The sequence below is a fragment of the Odontesthes bonariensis genome, chromosome 17, assembly GCF_027942865.1.
Source record: "Odontesthes bonariensis isolate fOdoBon6 chromosome 17, fOdoBon6.hap1, whole genome shotgun sequence".
Lineage (NCBI taxonomy): Eukaryota > Metazoa > Chordata > Actinopteri > Atheriniformes > Atherinopsidae > Odontesthes > Odontesthes bonariensis.
This window is the reverse complement of record NC_134522.1, coordinates 26,113,233-26,134,667: the sequence shown is the minus strand read 5'-3', so window position 1 is coordinate 26,134,667 and position 21,435 is coordinate 26,113,233. Positions and strand designations below refer to the sequence as shown.

The 21,435-nt window shown below is 43.9% G+C and overlaps 1 protein-coding gene across 1 annotated transcript in view; it reads left to right on the top strand.

Annotated features, from left to right (window-relative positions):
* The window catches only part of atrn (attractin), a 125,159-nt gene that overhangs the window by 56,172 nt on the left and 47,552 nt on the right, over positions 1–21,435 (top strand). Inside the window, exon 26 of the mRNA XM_075448796.1 lies at positions 16,416–16,494. Within this exon, the coding sequence (XP_075304911.1) occupies positions 16,416–16,494 (79 nt within the window). The remainder of the gene's footprint in view (positions 1–16,415; positions 16,495–21,435) is intronic.

Sequence of the window (21,435 nt, the reverse complement as noted above, 5' to 3'; positions counted from 1 at the left end):
GAAGCAGCAAGGCCAGCTGGAAAAGGCTCCGGCATGTCAAAGAATACGCCGAACACGACAGACTCCAAATCTGATGATTGGACAAAAGCTCCGATTTATTTTTGTTGTGCTGGAAGCAGCGGACCTACCAGGAGAACAGCAATGAAATGCCATTAGCATGCGGATTGAAACTGCATAAATGTTTGAATGAAAGTGTCTGTGGATTATGTCCGTTTAGTTTTCTTTTTTTAATTCTGAGCATCTCGAGGCTAGCAGAGAGGGAGCTGCTGACCTTAGACGACCCACCTCTGACTTTCAAGCCTTTGTTCTGAAAAGCACAACATTTTGACACAAAAGGAAACGTTGTGCAGCTAAAGCTTGACATTTTACTCTGAGGCCTTCCATTTTTCTCTGCAAACTGTGAAAGCCAACATGTTCGTCCACACGGACGCTCGCATCGACTTACTCCCACTTGGAGCATCCTAACACGGAAAACCTATCAGTCCACAGCTTCCTCACAAAGACGTGCTGCACTCCAGTTTGAGTTGGCTCTGGAAAGTATTGACAGGTTTGAGTATATTGGTTAAATACGGTTTCTGTGTTTTCAAACATTGACGACATAAATGTGTGTGAAGACGGACGCCACACAGACGCCACAGCGTACAGTGAGATTAATTATTAAAATCCAAAATGCATTAGGAATGTTGTAATTTGCCCCACTTTGCTGAGTGCTGTCGCCGCTGTGTGAAATGACTGGTGATTCATGTTGCTTCACAGAGAGAGATGTGATTTGGTTGAGGCGAAGGCATGAGAAGACGGAGTGCTAACAGGTTGCCCACCCTTCGCCATGGCGGGGGTTTACGTGTGCGCGGCAGGACTCCGTCATATCAATGAATCATCCCGCTGCCGTCCAGAAGGCTTAATTCCTCTCCTGAGAGACATGTTTGACTGAAATGTACATCAGTGTGAAGATGAGCTTCACACTCCTCCTCCCATTTTGCACTTTTCAAGTCCTCGCTTGACTGTTTCTTCAGCGTCTGTCTTTACTTTCCAGTGTATCAAAGTACAATCAGCAAAGTCTGCTCGTAATGATTCCCCACGATCACAGTGAGACCCTGAATTTAACTGCCACCACCTACCCGCCATCGGCATGCGGCTTTACAAACTTGCTGACCTCGTTCTCTGGCCGTTTACCTTGAGAAAGCAGAAAACTGATTATCGTCTTTTTAGCGTTTCTTTGGTTTTGTTTGGTCAGCATCCTGCTCTTGCATGTTGCACCCGCTCCAACTGTTACTTGAACTCTCACTCTTACTTTTACCTTCTACAGAACCACCACCCCGGGTAAGAGCAGCAGCTTACAGACATGACGGGACACTTCTCCTCTCTGTAAAAGACGTCATTTCTCATCTTAAGCTTGCAATAAAGAGCCGATTATACTAGTTAATGCTTTAGCCATAAGACAAAATGCCAATGCGCCTGTGTACCCCATCACACCTTAATAGGCCTAAATGGCCTGTAGGAGAAGACATTTTGTTAGATTAATCATCAGCATCCTCAGGAGCGACATATTGAAGGCCATACTTTGCTCGCCGTGATGAGTGAAACATCTCCGGCAGATCTTATTTTATGTTAATCTTATTTTAACCTTTCGATTCCGTGCGTTGAACCAACATCTTATGGTCAACTGCTGTGAGGACTGATGACTTTTGCATCACGGAGGACCGGCTCTCATCCAGAACGGTCTCAGTCAGTTAGTTGCTGATCCAGCTCATCGCTCCACCCGCTGTTTTATTAAATCATCTTTTTCCTTCTCCATACATCACAAGTTACCATAACCGTTGAGATGTCGCAGGTCTGCTTCACAGTGGCGACGGCTGCTGACGTTGTTCATCCTGACGAGCTGAGCCGACGCTGCGGCAGTCTCAGCTGCGTCATGCTGCTGCTGTACGCTGTGGAGGGACTGACATCCGTTCACCTGGCAAAGTTTCGGCTGCTTAGACCAGCACCGCGCTCACCTGTGGCTCGGTTCTTCAGTGCTTTGCTGCAGACGTGTGAGGAATATTTGACGTTGCGTTCCACACAGTTGAGACCACACAGTTTTCGGGAGAGGTGAAAGATTTGACAACTCACTTGAGAACTGTGTGGTGCTCAGCTAAATCCTGATTGTTTTCTGTTGCAAGTCAGTGAGGTGGGACAGCGAGAAATTACCATTCCATTTCTCAGACCCCCCCCCCGGACCCATAAAAATACTGGTATTGAAAAAGGGGGGAAACCGGGGGTACCCAGCCTTCATAGAGACTATGGATGCACATCCATCTGTAAAGTCCCATTTAAGGACTCTCTGCATTGGTCCCAGACTGAAGCAGCCGTCAACAGAACATAAATTCTTCTGTTTTTGTGATCATCTGCTCATGCACGTGCACACCCACATCTCTCCGACACACACGCTCAGTCATTTGCTCACACAAACACATGCGCTCATATTTGTCATTTCTACATGGGAGGCAGCTGGCTTTTCAGCGGGGCTGTGTGTCCTCCAAGCTCTATGAATGCCCTTCTAGCAAACACAAGACTTTGGCTGGGCCTCTTTTTCACCACTGCATCCTTTAAAGCTTTGGGCTGCTGCGTGCATGACTGCACTTGTTGGGGTTGGCTCAACACGATCAATTCCACATGTCAATTTAAACTACAATCTATTAACTAACGACAAATCCTTCTCTATCATTTCCCTGCGGTATTTGTTTTCACTGGATCATTATGGAGCTGAAAGCTTTTCTGCCCTCAAATTTGAAAAGAGATCAATGACATCATTTGGCTGGAAGGGAAGTGACATTGACCCTAACTGTGATATGTGCTGCACGGTGCGTGGGCTCGCTGCTTTTTCCAACACATGCTTGCTTTTGTACACAAATGTCAGTTTGGATTAGTGTCACCAGCATCAGTGACAGGCTGGAAGATGGATGACTGACAGCAAGGCGGAATGTGAAAGGCTCTACGGGACAAAAGCAAAACATGGCCAGGATTCCATTCACCTGTCAAGTAAATGTCCTGGAACGGGTGAGCTCTGTACGAGGAATGCAGGTGATGTCATCAGTCATGTGACTGTACTCGGGTCGCACCCACTGAGTGGCAAAAAGACAGCTGGCTTAATGGCCGCCGACTGTTTGAAAACAGAAAACTCATCTAATACGGTGAAGAGCTGTGCAGTGGAATGTACCAACGGATTCAGAAAGAAGTTGGGTTTTCTTCTCAGAATGATAAAAAGTAAAGGGGAGAGAGCCAAAGGGACTCTGAACACTTTGTGTCTGATATTAGATTTCTGAGTAAAACTTGAACAAACTTTGACGAAGCTAGATTGTTTATTTATCATCTGTCTTGTATGGTCTGTACAGCTGCAGTCTTTTTGTATTTGATTGGATTGGTCTACATAGAGGGTAGCTTAAATGTTGGCTGGCTATGACAACCTTCTAGGAGCATTAACGGGTCTTGTTTGCTCCTAATATGTTCAGATTAAGTTTATTATTAAAATTTTGATGGACAAGCCTATTCACACTCCTAACCTGTCCGTTAAATCCTCATCACCTGGCTTACAAGTCAAACATTTTCCCAATGTTGGAAGTTATGGGGGAAAAAAGATTTAGAGACCACAATGAAGTGGAAAACGGTGAGTTACTGTGCTCACATATAACATGGGCTGCACAGTGGATTCTATACTATGTCGTACATCCATGTTAATAATGTAAAACATACTAGTACCCATGCACACCTGTCTTATACAAACAGAATAATTCTAAGAGTCTTTGTTACTTCATCTTTGGCCTATAAATAATATTAAGTTGGAAATAGTTTTTTTGGGATCAAATATAGCGTCTTGTTGTTAGCAGCCGGTCCTCTTCGCTTTTCAAGCTCTGCTGTAAATAAGACCTGTGCAAACGATATTTATACAGTTCTATATTCTGGGAACCCAGCTGCGCTCTCACATTTTTTTTTTCCAAACATTAAGACGTCCACTCACCCACTGTTGCGTTTGCCCTTTAGCTTCTTCTTTGTGCTGCAGACTGACAGACTCACTCTTTCATCCCCATGAGACACCTCAGAGAGAAAGAGTCAGTGAGACTCTGAACACACATTAAAACCCTGCCTGAGTGTCCTGAGGGGCTTCTCAAGGTGCTCAGCAGGCTCTGCTGCCACGATCCCTGCTGTCTCCTCCTCAACAAGCTTTTTTGTCTTGTTTCCTTCAGTCTGTGAACCTCCTTTTGCTGCTGGAAAGCTGCCTGTCTGTTTACCTCGCTGCTATAGTGTTCTTTCCCCAAGCCGCCTCTGTTTGCTTTTTCCTTCTTGCCTTCTGTTATTATTCCCTCCACATTTCCAGCCTTCTCTTCATCTCTTTTTACGATCTCCTGCATTCTTTACCGCTCTCCCTGTAGCTGACCTCGTTGTCAGGTTGAAGACGGAGCAGATGGAGCGCATGAAGCACCTTACAGCTAAACCTTCCTCCTGATGCGTCCACTGAGCTGAAAGCTGCTCTGCGTCTGATTAATAACTAATGATTCGTTTTGACTCAGGGCCTTTAGTCTCTATTCCCCTTCTTCCTTTTCCTCACCTGAGTGAGGAGGAGAGCATCAGGAACGTTAACGGGGCTGAAACGCACTCACTCACTCACTCATTCACTCACAGGGAGTCCCAGAGGAAGGCAGGAAGTCTTTTCTCCTCATCTGAACACACTTTTCAGGGCTGTGGTGTGTGGAAAGCCGTTTTAGGCAGGATTATAAAAGGAAGCAAAAACTTTGTCGGAGTACAAAGAAAAGAAAGTTGCATCATCACCAAGACCCCAGTAAAGAATTGATTGAAACCCTAATTTCCTCTTTTTGTTTTCGGTCAGATATGTTTAAAAGGGAAAAGGTTTTTTAAGGTAACCTACGGTGGCCGGCACGTGCAAACGCGTTGCAAACGGCAAAAAAAATCCAACAGTAAAACGCTGCAAGACAAAAATGCGGCAATCACAAAAACGACCGGAGCACATGCGAAGCAAACAGCAAAACGACTGCAAAAAATTACGCTGCAAACTTCAAAACACATGCAAGAAAGAAACACGCTGCCAACTTCTAAACCCATGCAAAAGAGAAACACGCTGCCAACTTCTAAACCCATGCAAAAGAGAAACACGCTGCCAACTTAAAAAACCCATGCAAAAGAGAAACGCGATGCCAACTTCAAAACACATGCAAGAGAGAAACACACTGCCAACTTCAAAACACATGCAAAAGAGAAACACGCTGCCAACTTTAAAACACATGCAAGAGAGAAACACGCTGCCAACTTCAAAACACATGCAAGAGAGAAACACGCTGCCAACTTCTAAACCCATGCAAAAGAGAAACACGCTGCCAACTTCAAAACGCATGCAAGAGAGAAACACGCTGCCAACTTAAAAAACCCATGCAAAAGAGAAACGCGATGCCAACTTCAAAACACATGCAAGAGAGAAACACGCTGCCAACTTTAAAACACATGCAAGAGAGAAACACGCTGCCAACTTCAAAACACATGCAAAAGAGAAACACGCTGCCAACTTCAAAACACATGCAAGAGAGAAACACGCTGCCAACTTCAAAACACATGCAAGAGAGAAACATGCTGCCAACTTCAAAACGCATGCAAGAGAGAAACACGCTGCCAACTTAAAAAACCCATGCAAAAGAGAAACGCGATGCCAACTTCAAAACACATGCAAGAGAGAAACACGCTGCCAACTTTAAAACACATGCAAGAGAGAAACACGCTGCCAACTTCAAAACACATGCAAAAGAGACACACGCTGCCAACTTCAAAACACATGCAAGAGAGACACACGCTGCAAACTTCTAAACACATGCAAGAGAGAAACTCGCTGCCAACTTCAAAACACATGCAAGAGAGAAACACGCTGCAAACTTCTAAACACATGCAAAAGAGAAACACGCTGCCAACTTCTAAACCCATGCAAAAGAGAAACACGCTGCCAACTTTAAAACACATGCAAGAGAGACACACGCTGCAAACTTCTAAACCCATGCAAGAAAGAAACACGCTGCCAACTTCAAAACACATGCAAGAAAGAAACACGCTGCCAACTTCTAAACCCATGCAAAAGAGAAACACGCTGCCAACTTCAAAACACATGCAAGAGAGAAACACGCTGCCAACTTCAAAACTCATGCAAGAGAGAAACACGATGCCAACTTCAAAACTCATGCAAGAGAGAAACACGCTGCAAACTTCAAAACGCATGCAAGAGAGAAACACGCTGCAAACTTCAAAACACATGCAAGAGAGAAACACGCTGCCAACTTCAAAACGCATGCAAGAGAGAAACACGCTGCCAACTTCAAAACTCATGCAAGAGAGAAACACGCTGCCAACTTCAAAACACATGCAAGAGAGAAACACGCTGCCAACTTCAAAACGCATGCAAGAGAGAAACACGCTGCCAACTTTAAAACACATGCAAGAGAGAAACACACTGCAAACTTCTAAACACATGCAAGAGAGACACGCTGCCAACTTCAAAACACATGCAAGAGAGAAACACGCTGCCAACTTTAAAACACATGCAAGAGAGAAACACACTGCAAACTTCTAAACACATGCAAGAGAAACACACTGCCAACTTCAAAACGCATGAAAGAGAGAAAAATACAACGGAAGTTCGCCAGGCCACTAGGGGGTCTGTGTGTGTGTGTGTGTGTGTGTGTGTGTGTGTGTGTGTGGTTTTCACTCCTCAATGTTTGTCAGATTTGCTTTGCACACATAACACGTTTACTGGATTGTCCAAACTCCATCAAACGCTGCTGTTACACGTTCCAATCAGGATATTGATCAACAATTGCTGGAAGCAACATCACTCGATATCAATCACGTGGTATATTTGAAGCCTTTGATTAATAATGCAGAATTATTTACTAATAGATACTATTTGAACAATATTATGGTGGTGTTAATGAGTATTATCATGATTTGACAGGACCCAATTTAACATTTGGTAACTCGTGCATCATATCACCGAAATCACATCAGTCAGTTCTTGGTTAATGGGGGACAGGTCAGAGCTTAGATTTTTTTTTAATTTATTTTTTTTTTTTGTATAAAGCTGGCCCCATTTTATGATGTATAAATTAGAAAAACTTAATGAGAATGACACACAAAGTTCAATAATTTGGAGGCAATAACCATTAAAGCATTTCCCTTTGTCCCTTTGGGCTAATTTTTCCTCCTTTTTTAAACAAACATACAAAAAAAAAACACTTACAATCCTGAATGGTAACTGTAATGGTATCGTAATGACATTGAATGCAGCATCGTTTGTCACTCTTAGACTTTAACGTGCCACAGTGTGGTTGTCTCCCTCATCTTTTTTTCTTTTTTTTTTTTTTAAATATTCATACAAGGAAAAAAGGAGCTGTGTGTTTATCATCACTGACGTATGCATATAGCTATGATGGTTAAGAAATGGCTTCAGTGATTCTCTCTGTATTCATATACTAGTTAGCTATGTGCTAATTACTTCAAGGTGAACCTCTGTCACAAGATTCAGGTTGAATATGTTAAAAGAAAGTGTAAAAAGAAGTTATCGTTGTAGTGCAGTAAACTGCTGCCTGTGTCGCTGATATTATGGGCAGGGCAACATTTTTTTGTTTGTTGATGTTACTTACTTGTTTGTGATCTGACCTATGAGCCCTTAATTGTCTAAATAAATGAATACGTTACATGATGTAACTCTAGTTCTGAGTACTCAAGTGTTCCACCAGCAGGCTGTGATGGAGATGGTGCAACTCTCCTCTGTTTAAAAGATAATCCTTGTTAATGAAAATGTATATAAACAAAAAAAAAATCAATCAATTCCTCCTTCAGATCAGCCTTTTTGTGATTTCGGACGAATAACGATCGCTGCCTGATCCACATGCTTGTTACGTGCAGATGTGCCTGTTTTTTATTCAATTTCTAAAAAAATGAAACGATTCTTTTATGGTGTACAGAGTTGAAAAGATTCTCAGATGGGAAATAGTCATTTGGCACTGTACATGCTCCTTTACTTGGCACATGAACCGGCTTTGAGAGGGAAGAAGTATCGTTTTACCGATGTTGACACATGCTCCTCTAATTGGGAGTGTTTAACCCTTACGTTTCCAGCCTTGCTCAGGTAGAAACACCTCTGCTGTGGCGATGAGCTCACTCGCTTTCGATCTGAACGCATCAATGAAATATATTTGGATTGTCATCGGACTGACCAGACATGTAGTCGCAGGTTATTCTCCCACTCATCTCTAAGGGTCTTGGCACCCTTATAACGGGCTTTTGCAAAGATCAAACCTGACCTCTCATTCCTGGTTTGAATAGTTTGCCACAGGTTGATCTTCTTCTCCACTGCCACGATCTTCACCTCTTTCTGCCGATGGAAGCCGATCTGTCCAACGTCCATGTCTCCGGGTTTTCATCAGGTTTGCCCACGGTGTGTAAACCACATTGATGTTGTTCACCTTACAGCCCTGGATGCTGTTGTTTTTCACCAGCTGTGCACAGTCTATCAGCACCTCTGGAGGCACCTCTGGAGTCCAAAGAGTAGAAAAGTTTCTGGAGAGGAGTCATGACTTTGGGCACTAGAGTGGTACTTTGTTCAGCTGAGGGAGGGGGAAGAAAAGGATAAAAACAATGGGCATGAGGAGGCCACTTGTGCTCATATCGCAGCCCCACTGACTACATGTTTGACCTAATCTGGTTTTTGTGTTGCCACAAAATGATGAACCCTTCTTTTATTGAACTTTTTCATTTAGGAAAAAAAAAAAGAATACTCCTTTCTTAGGAGAAGAGGCAGCAGATTTAATTAGATGTTAGGTGGGATGTTTAATTATCAGCATCTAATTAAAAGAAGTCATTTGCATTTGAGGAGGTCAATAAGACTAAAACCAAAAACAACAAGTTCAGCTGGATGCCAGCGTGCACACTGCAGCACCATTCCACCTTTTAGAACGAGGTAAATGGGATTTTGCTCCCTCTTCCTCATCAAACATAAATGAGAAAACTTAATCCATTTCCTCGGTCTCAAAATGCAAGAGTGGTGAGTAAACGAAGCATTCAAAGCTGCACAAATTATAAAGGAGTTTGCATGAAACTTTGAGTGAAAGGTCCCACCTCCCTGCAGGTGATGCAGGATTTAGTGGTGACAAGAGCAGGGCAGAGTCGGCCTCTGAGCAAGCGTTGTTGGATTGTGTTTCAGTGGACAGGGCTTGTCAGCCACGGTGAAAATGAAATGCTGTTTGGCTGCTGAGCGGGTTTCATCTCCCACCCTGGAGTGGAGGCCAGCAGCAGGCAGGATTAGTATTCACCTGGCTTCAGACAACAGGACCTGTGTGTTGGTGTTTGCCCTGTGGCTGTTGTCTTGCTGTTAGGTTGGCCAATGACACGTCAGAGCTCACCTCTCTGGCCTCAGCAGCCTGTGGCTATAATACACTTCCCCAGGCTCCATTTCAGCATTCGTCATATTTAACTGGATTTGATAAAGAAAGGCTTGAAAATGTGACCTTTTTGGCCGGGTGTTTGGTTCTTTTACTTACTTAGTCACCTACTGTCTGGCTGTGGCTCAGTGGGTTGAATAGTCATCCTTCAACTGTGGGTCATTCATATGGCAATAACGTACGGAATGGTATTTACATTTTACAGTAAAAAAAAATGAAGGTTAGGCCCACTGTTTTCAGTGTTGTGTGGTATTGGTAATCTCCTACTAAACTACTTTACAACTGCTGTGTATAAGTGCAATTCCCACTGTAGGAACCTTTGGCAGTTCCTATAACCTTTTCAGGAACGGGGCCGTTTTTTTCCCGCATTCGGACATACAGGATCTAGGGATCACGGCCCTCAGTTTCTGTAACCATTTTAGCTCCTTCTCCGAGGCTCGGTCTGTTCTGGGTTCCATAGGAACACATCTGACGTAGGTGTTTGGTGGTTGGTAGCTACGCCCCTTGTCAGATTTCCGCTTCTTCATGTTCCTGATCTGCTCACCGCAAACAGAACAACGGATGAAATGTTTCCTCATACGACACGGACACAACCGGCGCGTGTTTAATAAGTTAAACTTACACGTCGTCTCCTTTGTCTGCGGCGCTCTGCTCTCCTTCCTTCATGAAACAAAGAAGTATGGCCTGCGCTCGATCCTTCGTCTCCTGACTCTCTCTGTGTGCTCTTCCAGCCTCCATGTTAGACGCCCGATGTGATCGTCCATGATTAACATCACCGTCATGCAGACCACGAACACGGTGGCCTCCCCGCTCTCCATATTAGCTTCTTGGTGGTTTTTTCTTCTCTCCTTACTTTTCACGTGTTTTATTTTGTTTTGTTGTTGAATGTGGCGCTAAAGTAACACGTCGCTGTCGCAGACGGTTGCGTCGCATCAATCCCTATCAGGTCCCGACTCATGTGCGAATGCAAAATTAAACAGTTCCCCTGGGGAAGGGAAGTTATCAGAACTGAATTCAAGGTGGACCGTTCTTAGAACTGCGGCTTATGTCCCTCAGTACCGAGCCTGAGAACTAACACTAGCCAACACATCAAACCGAGCTCACAGTGGCACACACCAAAGTATTTAAATGTCAATTTTATTCTCAAAATCTTACATTCCCTCATCTGCAGTTCATTCTGATCCCTGTTTCAGGCACAATGGTGGAGATCTGGAGACATTCCACCAAACTATGGGGAGCCATCGCTCAGTGCTTTGAGTAGGTTGTCCAGGTTGGCGGTTCGATTCCCACTCTCCCATCTGTCTCCATGGGTGTGTGACCCTGTGCATGTGTGTGTTCAACAGGTGCCAATCAGGATGGGTTAAATGCGGAGGAGTAATTTTGTGCATTTCGTGTGACTACATAACAATAAAGTAATCTTAATCCTAATCTCTACAGGGAGAGGGAGGCTGCAGTCTCCTGTACTCTCTGTAAAAATAAGAACAGACTTCCTCCATCTCATATAGGCTTCATTAACCCATGTCTGAGGTTGATGAGGTCGACAACTGGTAATCAGAATATTCAACTTCAAACTGGGAAAAATATTAGGCAACGCTAATTAGAAGTCTGACTTCACAGTTTGAATATAGAACATTCAAAGTACTTCTCGAGCATTATTAGCTCATTTCATTAACTGTAACTGCTCATAACATTTGATGCTTAATGCAAAACAAAAAGCAAGAGCAAAGGAGGTTGAACCCAAATGCATGTTCTCACACAAATTGGCTTAACAGCCACAAACCTTGTTTTTAATCCTCTAATTAGTGTAGCATTATGAAGTGCTTTCCAAATGATTAGTTAACTGATTCTAAATGGCAAATGTTTTTGTTTTGCAGCAGCCACACTTATATTTTCGGATTAGTGTCCAGCCATCTCCCTGCTTATGATGGAACAAAACAGCTGGTTTCAGTGATCTTTTAAATGTGGCCTTTACAAACACCATGCTGACAAAACCGTTTCTGTGCAGAGCATTTGTTGTGTACTGGTTATCTGGAACGTTTGCACTCATTACGTTTAAGTTTGCTGGACAAACAGACTTACTAATTCTAACTATTCAGTGAGAAATATAAATATGGTTTTGCCCTGTGGTAAAGCCTATTTTAAAAATACTCAACAACAGTGATTTAGGCAGCCTTATGGTTTCAAAATAGTAAAAAAAAAAAAAAAAAAAAAAAAGGGCAATTCAGGGCAGCGATTAACTGAAACAACTGTTGCAGAGAGAAAGCAATATGGCACCCAACATCTTTCAGTGCGCTGCAACCGGGCGCTGCAACCAGGCGCTGCAACCAGGCGCTGCAACCAGGCGCTGCAACCAGGCGCTGCAACCAGGCACTGCAGCCAGGCACTGCAGCCAGGCACTGCAGCCAGGCGCTGCAACCAGGCGCTGCAGCCAGGCGCTGCAACCAGGCACTGCAGCCAGGCACTGCAGCCAGGCACTGCAACCAGGCGCTGTAGTTTTTCACAAGCAGTCACTGAAGTTTTTAGCTGAGGAAGTTCATCTCAGAAAGTTGAGTTTGGCACCTCTTATTTGATCTGTGCTGTTGGGGTTTCTTTTATATCTTTTTTTTTTTAATTAATTTGAATCTTGGAGTGCTTCCAGTTCTCTTTTTGGCCACCTCAGTGCTGGTTTTAGAAAGAGCCTGAAAACGCCACAACATCTTTGCAGTGAGTCGTGGGCGTGTGCCGTCTTCCAGGCTACATCTGCTGAGATGGGCTTCTATGTTCCCTACTTCTTTCACGCTATTATCTGATGTTTTTGCAACAAATGGGCAATGAGCCTTAATATCAAAGATGCTTTCCTGACCCATTAAGTCATGGCAGTTGGATGAATATTTGGCATGCTCTGCAATGAATTCAGCAGGAAAAAAGTCATCTAGAATATTTACATAGCAGTCATGTGAGTTATCACACGTGGACGTGCAACAGTGGCGAGCAGCCTCTGTACAGTTATCATGGTGTTGTTGGGGTTTGTGTCTTCAATGCGACTTCATGTCGCTGCACAGTAATGACCAGTTTCTTTGATTCTGTGGACCGAAAACTGTGTTTACCAAGCGTTCACTATTTTTCCTGATTTGAATTGAAGGACTTTACTGTTTAAAATGAAATAGAAATAAAATATAGCGGTTGTCCTTTATTAACGTGTTGCATTTCAAGCAAAGAAGTGAGGTGTGATATTCCCAGGTGGGACAGGTGGGAAAGCTAGAGATCTTAGTGTGATGGAACAGTTTGGGTGGGTGAGTGCTGAGGCCTCACAAACTAGACCACTTTCCTTTGTGGAGCTTGACATTTAATGAGGTGCGCTGCTTTGTCTGTCTCGGTTTGTATCCTCTTTGGTCGTCTCTTTGATGTTTCTCTCACATTGTTTGTCCTTTTTTTCCTCCGTCCCCTTTTTCTTTATTTCTTTCTGTCCCCTTACATTGTCAATTGTTCAGAATGTATCCTGCATTCTCTAATCTGTCAGTTTTTATCTCCTTCTTTCACCATTAGTCCATTTTGCTCATGTTTTAGTCCTCATTTTCTCCTCCTTTGTTTCTTTCTCCCTTTGCCTCCCTCTATGCTGAGAAGGGAGGCCTTTGATGTGAAGCGGGTTTCTATACACGCGAGTCATTCATCAGCTCTGTGTCGCTCTTAAAGCAGCGCGCAGAAAGCCAGATCAATAAGATGGCTGAACGGATGGATATCTTAAGAGTGCTCCTCAGTCTGGGGAGATAAGAGGATTTTTTTAAATGGATGGCTCTTTAAAGAGTCGCACAGGTTGGGCATGAGGGGGTGTGGGAGCGATGAATAAAGATCTGAGCGCATCACAGCAAGTATTAAAATGGAAAAAAGCATAAAGATTGGAAAGGTTGTGAAACTTGGTGGAAAAATCTGTGAGGGGTCTCAGTGGAGGGCCCGCACATCTGAGCACGTTTTGTTTCAACGTGGGAGTTTGCAACCAATAGCTGGGTTTCAGTTACGTCGTCACGGGAGCGCGCAAATTTAAGTTGGTGGGCTGGACGCTTGACTACAGCATAGCAACAACATGGAGAATATGGAGATGAGTGAATATTGTAGTGGTTTGGAGCCGGTATATAGGGAAAGGTATTTGGCTTTCGTAGGGGAATACATTGGGCGTGACCCATACTTAATGAAAATGTCTGAATTTTCGCAAGACCAGAACGATTTGCCGAAAATAGAGGCTGTGGACATAACGAGCCACCTGGTTCTCCAGACGTCTTACTACACCAAGCAACAGATGAAGCCCCACAAAAGTTTGGAGGCATACAACTATTACCACAGCGGATGGATCAGCAAACTCGGAGTAAAACGTCTACAGAATGATTGTGTTTTGGTGTTCGCCAGGGTAAGTTTGTTTTCTGTGTTGTTTATGGTGCATTATCCCAATGGAAAACACAGTGTGTAGTGCAGGGCTGGGCAGTAAAGCAGAACTTAACATGTTGAATGCCGAGCTGTGAATGTTGGCACTCAAATAACAATCAAAAATGTTTATGTTTTGGTAAAATGCCGAGATCCAAATACTGACGTCGGAGCCCAGTCCACTGACTCAGGAGCCAACAACGCGCTGGGACAGCCTTCAAAACAAAGCCCAAACGTAGCCCGTACTACATTACTGTTGATTGGCATTTAACAACATAATACTTTACTGCACTACTACAAAACAGTTAGATTTCGCACATACCTTTGACGAAGTGGTCACCGCAGACACGAGCATTTGCAGATTCAGTTCCTCCAGTCTGTAAACGTAGGTTAGCTATCCGCTTTTTGCGGCGTTGTTCTGTGAGTTTTTTCCATTTCTCACCTCTAACCGATAGTAACCCTTTCCCGTCTCTCGGTTAGACCGATTGCTACATCCAAAAACGGCACAAAACTGAGGCATTTTGGGCAAAAAAAGTGGCAGACAAAACAGTGTTTTCAATGGGCTCCAGCTCCAGTTGCCCACCAGTTAGGTTCGCGCGCTTAGAAAATACGGAAGTGACGTCAAGTGAAACCCAGCTATTAAACCCACATTAGACCCCGGCCATACAGTTCACATTAAGAAAAGCTTGACTTTAGACAACAAAACCATAAAGGCAGCCATGAAACTCAAGGAAAGTTGCTGCCTAAGCCTGATCAAACTGAATGCATTACCAAAGCAAGACAAACATGTTATATGAGCAGTTTTGTTCATACAGGACAGACGGCAGCGTGCACCAGTGGGAACTAGATAGGATCACCCATAGGACAAATACTCTGCAGTGTTTGTCCAGGAGCTGAGACCCCAGAGATGACTAAATGGACATTAATCGACCATGTTGGGCCATGCAGCAGGTTGAGTTATCCTGTTTTTAGCCCCGTAGCTCCCATGTGAGTGCTGAAATTTAGAGCTTAAACAGCAGAGGGTATACAAAGGTATTTGTTCTGATCCATTTAAAAAGGTTGCTCGTCAATAAATCCAGGTAGTTCTTGGGCACCTTTATGGAGGACGATGAGGCATAGTATAGCCGAAACTTGACTTATACTTTTTGATTCAAATTGACGAAGTCGAGCATCAGTGTTTCTGTTACCACAAGCAGCTCCTGGCCTGGTCTGAACACCAAATGATGTGTCCTTCTTCCAGCTCATTAGCAGTGCTTGGCATAGAACTGAATTGTAGGCATCATTTGTAGCGCGCCCGTTGACTCAGAAAATGTAAACTTGCATCATGCAGAGATGTGTGCTGAGTTTTTGGGACAGATGGAGGAAACAAACTAAGATGATGTAAAACCAAAGTTGTTTTTTTTTTTTTTTTTTTTTTAAAGTGTCAGATTTACTTTATTTATTTTTTTGCGAGCAAGTGTTTGAATCACTTCATGCCACCGAGACTTGGCTCATTATAACAAAGACGTGAGCGGAAACGTTGGAAGTTCAGGTCGGAGAGCAGCAGGAACGCTGACAGAACATCAGCCAGAGCTGCGACAGTCCAGGACAGAGGTTCAGATTGTTAGAGCGGTTTTCTGCCGTGGATTTACACACACACACACACACACACACACACACACACACACAGCATATGACTGAGAGCAGTGTGACGCGCGCACATACACGGTGCTCCTGCTAACAAACCGAGTCTCAGAGACACGGCCCCCCTACTTTCATCATCTGAATATGAAGGACTTTTTGTATGGAGCACAAAGAGCGCACAGGTTTTTGGTTCTTATATTTGTTCATATGTGGGCAAACACTGGAAATAGAGCTGTGGGGGGTGCACAAATGAACCGCTTAGGCAAAAATATAAATCCCACTGTGCTGAAGAACTGCATCCATCCAACAAAGGAAGAACATACACGCAGCCAAGGATGACAAACATGAACCCACAAATCAGAACTCTGGAGAATTGCCCAGAAATAGCTATGGGACACAGCAGAGAGCAATCTTCATGCTTTAAAGAGGAATATCTGTGGCTGCAGGAAAACTTTGTCCGTGGATGGAGGTGTTTAAACAGCCTTGTGTCGGACTCACCTCCTCCTCATGGTCGTCTGAGGGAAAGATCCAACGGTAGATGGCATATTTCATTATTGTGCAGCTGCTTCCTCTGACATTAAACAGTTCCACCTATTATTGTGACTCAGTGACATCTTCCTCAGTCATTGTGTCTGCTGTTCCTGTGAAGATATTTTTAGTTGTGACTTTGTGAATCATCTGAAACCCAGCTTGCTCTTTGCAAAGGATTGTACTTCTTTAGCAGTTTCTGGATGTTCTCCGCTGTCATTCTTCATCGACAGGCAAAAATAAGACCCCTGTCGATTGGATTTAAACCTCAAATAAGAATGAATGTGGGCTGTGTTCTCCTCCTCTGTCGACCTCTGTCAGAACAGAACACACGTGATGAAGAAGAAAATCAGTGTTGGTGTATGAAACTCATCTGCTCCTCTCTCCGTCCGCCCACAGCTGCTTCCTGTCCCTGCTGCTGGTGGCTGCCGTGGTTTGGAAGATCAAACAGAGCTGCTGGGCGTCAAGGCGACGAGAAGTAAGTCACAGCAAATATTGATTTTTTTTTTTTTTTTTTTTTTTTTTTGGTTTCCACGAGCACGTACACCTGTTTCTAGCCCTACTTATTTTTGATGCCGTAAAAGTGCTGTTCAGGCTCAACACTTGTGGTCAGTGTAGTTTAACGACATTAGGCTGAGGGACTGTTCTGAAGTATAAAAACGCTGACGCACTTCGGTGAACTCTTCTGCCATCTAAACTCTGCTTAGCACACCTGAAGTGTCATAATCTGCGGGTCATTCCACGTTCAGAGACTGAGCAGCACAGTAGCAGGGCCTAAACAGCTGCTTAACACCAAGCCGACAATCTGCTGCCAAGAATATCTGGACCGTCATTGGAGTTTTCAGTGTGTAACACAGTCTGTTCTGTTGGACCCCATCAACTTATTTGTTTTTGGGGGGTTTTTTTTACGCTTTTTTTTTAAAAACCATCTTTAACAGCTTTAGGTGGGTAGATTAGAGAGATCGCTCTGACTGCCGTCGCGAACGAGCTCCACGGTATTTAAGTTTTAAGTTAAGGTTTCCAAGTTATTTATCAGTCCATGAAGCTTCCCTTTTAAACCAAAGCCAAAATGTAGATAAGCTATGTTGCTTCTAAAAGCTGATGTTATGACGACACTGAATGCAAACATTGCTTTGATTACAGTGTTTACATCTTCAGATATGTGTGGCGTGCTGCATATGCCTCTGCGCTGCAGAGTTATGTCGTCAAGATTCAATTTCCTTGTTTTTCGTTGGATGTGTGTTTAAGCGCAACATGTTTTGCCCGCGAGGAGACGCAGCGGGGGGCCCTTGGTTACTGCTGGTTCTTCACGTTTGTTTGATGTTTGAGCCTTTAAAGCTCATCTTTTCAAGTCTCATTTAAAAAAAAATTAAAAATTGCTACCTTTTTTTTTTTCTCTTCTTAAAACATTGTCTTTTTTTCTCATGCGACATATTTCAGACAGCCTGTTCCTTTCCGTGCAGCTAAAGCATACTGAACAGTAGGTTTTTCCAGGTGTAACGTTTGAAGCAAGCCAGACAGCAGTAAAATAATTACAATAAAGGCGTGAATAAAGTCCATATTGAATCAGCCTCTAGATGTCTTGATACCAGTAATTGACTTTGTGCCCATCAGTGGCAGCCTTGAAGCGTTTCACATTCAACATTTTGCCTTTTAAAAGAAAGTAATTTTAAGCTGTCGGCCTTTTAAAGCGCACTTCTGAGATGCAGTGATCTTTACCAATTGTTTCCATGACGCAGCGAGTGGAGTTTTTTTGTAAATTGAGTCAACAGAGAAAACTTCAAAATCAAAAGAATTAGAATCGAGATGTCAAACCTACCGAACGGGACAATGGAGGATTTCAGGTGTAACGACTCAGGAAGACAGAAATTCTAAACAACTCAAACATTTTATTTTCCCACGATGTGTATATCCCTCTTGTGGATTAGGAAGGTGTGGTCAGAGGAGGCGATGTCCCGGGAACTGTAAGATTGACTGACGAAAGTAACGGTGAAAAAAAGCCAGAATAACATTTATTTTGTCTGGGAAATTGTTCTAGTTGCAACCTCTAGCTGTAACCCTGAAACATTAGAACTTTTGCATACAGAACAGTCACACCCTTAAAAGATGACAGAATGTACAGTCAAGGGGTATTTCCACCTTTTTGAATTGATGACTGAAAGGTAGTGTGTCGGGGGGGGGCGGGGGCAGGGCAGTGTCTGGTGGTATGCAAGCCATGCCAGCTGAAGTGCCCTTCAGCTATCACCGCATCCAGGAGTGCTGTCATCAGCCTCCCCTGTGGATTTCTCTTAACATCCACCCCTGCACCCACTCCACCTCAGTCCATCACAAAGCTGCTGCTGTCCAGCTGGGCCTTCCACAGTCCTTTACCGACCTTTACACAGAATTAGCTACAGAACTTAGTTAAAAGGATCGGTGGCTACAGGATTCAGGGAACACCCCAACCTCCTCTAACACCTGGACACGCTTCAGTGGAGTTTACTGTGATGCTATTTCTAAAAATGATGTTTATTAGATGTTGAAATCAAAGACTTGCCTTTTAGGTAAGTGTAGAGCTTGGAAAATGAGATCGCAATGACTGCATGATGTGCAGTCATGATCACTCAATTTCCTTCTCATACGGTATTGCCTCAGAGGTTTCAGTAGGACTAAAAGCCTTTAGGAAGCTTTATAAAATCACTCCCTTCAAAGAGGTTTGCTCTCATCGTCAGTGTCTGACGGCAAGATTACCCAAAAACCATTCTGCTGAAATTTCGTGAACCTTTCACGGCCTCAGAGGGGCCTTTGTTTGCCTGTTTCAACTGAACAAATAAAACGGACAGCATTATAAAACCACTATTCACCAAAGAAATCAAGGAACGCCGTGCAGTTGATGCCTCTTCGGTACGAAATGAACGTATTGTTTTACATACCAAAAGCCCGGATTAAAGGGGAAGTTCTTTTTTTAAAGAATTAGTTTTTTTTAAACCTGGAACTTATTTCTGGCATAAAATACGTTCATCTACTCACCGATAACAGTTTGGTGAAAGTCGGCGTCCTTCGGAAGATATTTAGATTACTCGAGTTCCGCGTATGTCCATAACAGAAGAGAACAGGGCATAGACAATACAGCCTCTAAATAAGGCATTATCTGTCTTTATTTCACCAATACTTTAAGACGAATGAATGAATGAACGCGTACTATTGCACTGTTAGCGCAGAGTTGCTGTGCTGTTGTTATTGGCGGCTATTGGGGGGCTTATAGGAAGCTTTCTACACACGTCTAGTGGGAATGAGTGAATGAGCTTTGCTGCGCGCCGCTGCAGCAAAGCTCATTCACTCATTCAGCCTTGAACTTCCCCTTTAAAGACATTGATCTGGGCTTAATCATTAAGTCATTCCTCCAACAGCACCGACACACAGCAGCTATGAACGAGGTGATGTAAAAAACATGTTTTTCAAAGCCAAGACTGTGATCCCGCTGTGTACAGGCTTAGAAGCGCAGAGGTGTTGCAGCACATTGGGACTGTGCCCTGACTCGCGCACCTCACTACAATGGGTACTTTCTGTGCACAGTCCTGAGCCGACGACGAGCCAGTTAATTAAGAGAGTCATTTCTGCCATTCAGAATTGCAAATGTAGCGGTGACACAACAGGTGGCAGCTGGCTTCATAGTCCATCTTTGAAAACATTAGTTGCATAACAAGCACCCACTGTCACAGATGTTGGGTTGAATTAGAGCTTTGGCTCCTTAAGAGGTAGGTTGTGGCATCGCATGTCCGCCTCTCCACACCCACACCGAAAACAGAGGGAAAAGATGGCGGTTCTTTTTTGTCTGCGCATAAAAAAAAAAAAGATAGCTGTACATAAAATGTTGCTGTCATTTCACTGCTGCATAATTACCCCATATTAGCAGGGGCGCTATTGTTTTACTGCGCCAAACTGAATACAAATACACTTTCTGTGTGTAGATGCTCATCTTCTAACTCACATTTGCCACTTAATCTCCATGGAGTGTCAGGATGGGAATTATCATTTGAGGCTGTAAAGCTCCCAAATTTCCTCTCCAGTCAAGAACATTAGCTGTAGGTTTGAATTTGTCTCTGCAACCATGTAGGAACCTCGTGTAGCAGACTCGACTTCACGTATGCGCATGTAGTCTGTAAACACACATGACACATAACCGATGCCAACTGAGAAAGCTAATCATGTTTTTCCGTGAGGTCGGCTGTCTTTGTGGCAGCCATTTGCCTCCCAAGACTGTTGCTTTCTTTCCAGCTCTGTCCCTCCAGGCGCCTTCCTCACATTCATCTTTGATCCCCCCATGTTGCACGGTGCTTGCGTCAGATGCACAGTGACACAGATTTGCATGCGCTCCTGGCCTTGTTCGTCTCACTCAGGCCCCTGTTCAGTGGGAAACGGTGTTGTGTGGTCATTGCAGGGTTAAACTTTGGCCCTGAGTCCTGTACTTCTCATAAGTGGCTGCTTCTTATCTAATTAAAAAGGAATTCAAGAGATTTGTTCTGCCTCTGACTTTGCAAGTTGCTCTGGATAACTGCGAGCTGAAGCCCGGGATGATACTGTGAGCTCTAAAAGACAGGTGGCAGACTAAGTCCCACTTTTTAAAGGAACCCACAACGCAGGTTAGATTTTCTAACAGAGATTGTGATGAAATGAAACCCAAGAGGCTGCTTACATACCTGGAAAGCTCATCTTGGACCTCCGGTTGACTCGATGAACAGCCTTTCTTCTCAGACATACTTGCTGTAAAAAGCTGTGAGCAGGCAGCAGACCTCCTTCACCGCTCGTTCGCGAGTTAGCCAGCAGTACAACTAGTCCAGTGCAAATTGTTGAACCGCAAAAATCCTGCCACAAAGCGCTCAGTGGTCGACACAGACCATCATGATTGGCCGCTTGGAGCCCACAGCTATGTAACTGACAGTGGTAAAGCTGTAGTCCACAGCTTATGAGGATTTTTACCCGTTAAGAATACCCTTTGAGCATCATAAAGCCCACCCAACTGACTCTTCCTTTTTTTCCCACCCACATTTGGCAGTTTTTCACATGTAAATTTCAACTCCGGTCTATAAAGAAGTTCATGACGACGTTTAATTTTTCTCTGTGCAGATGTAGGCTAACACCAAAGACCTGTTAAGGTCTGCGTAGCTCTTTTTTATGCGGTCTTCCTTCTCATATGCATGTTTGCTGTGCATCTGTTGGCATACATGTGTGCGCGCTCACCTCTCTGTATCGCCCGAGTCTTAATCAAAGCCTTCCTTTGAGATGTGACAGTTCCTTTGAAGGAAGCTGGAGCTGCCAGATGGCTTTTGACAGACCCAACCGCAGCAGCCATTTCATGCTGTAGGAGACGCTGGCCTTTTACTCAGGATAAGCCCCTCGGCAGCATGAGCCGAGCGCTGTCGGTGCAGTTTCATTATTC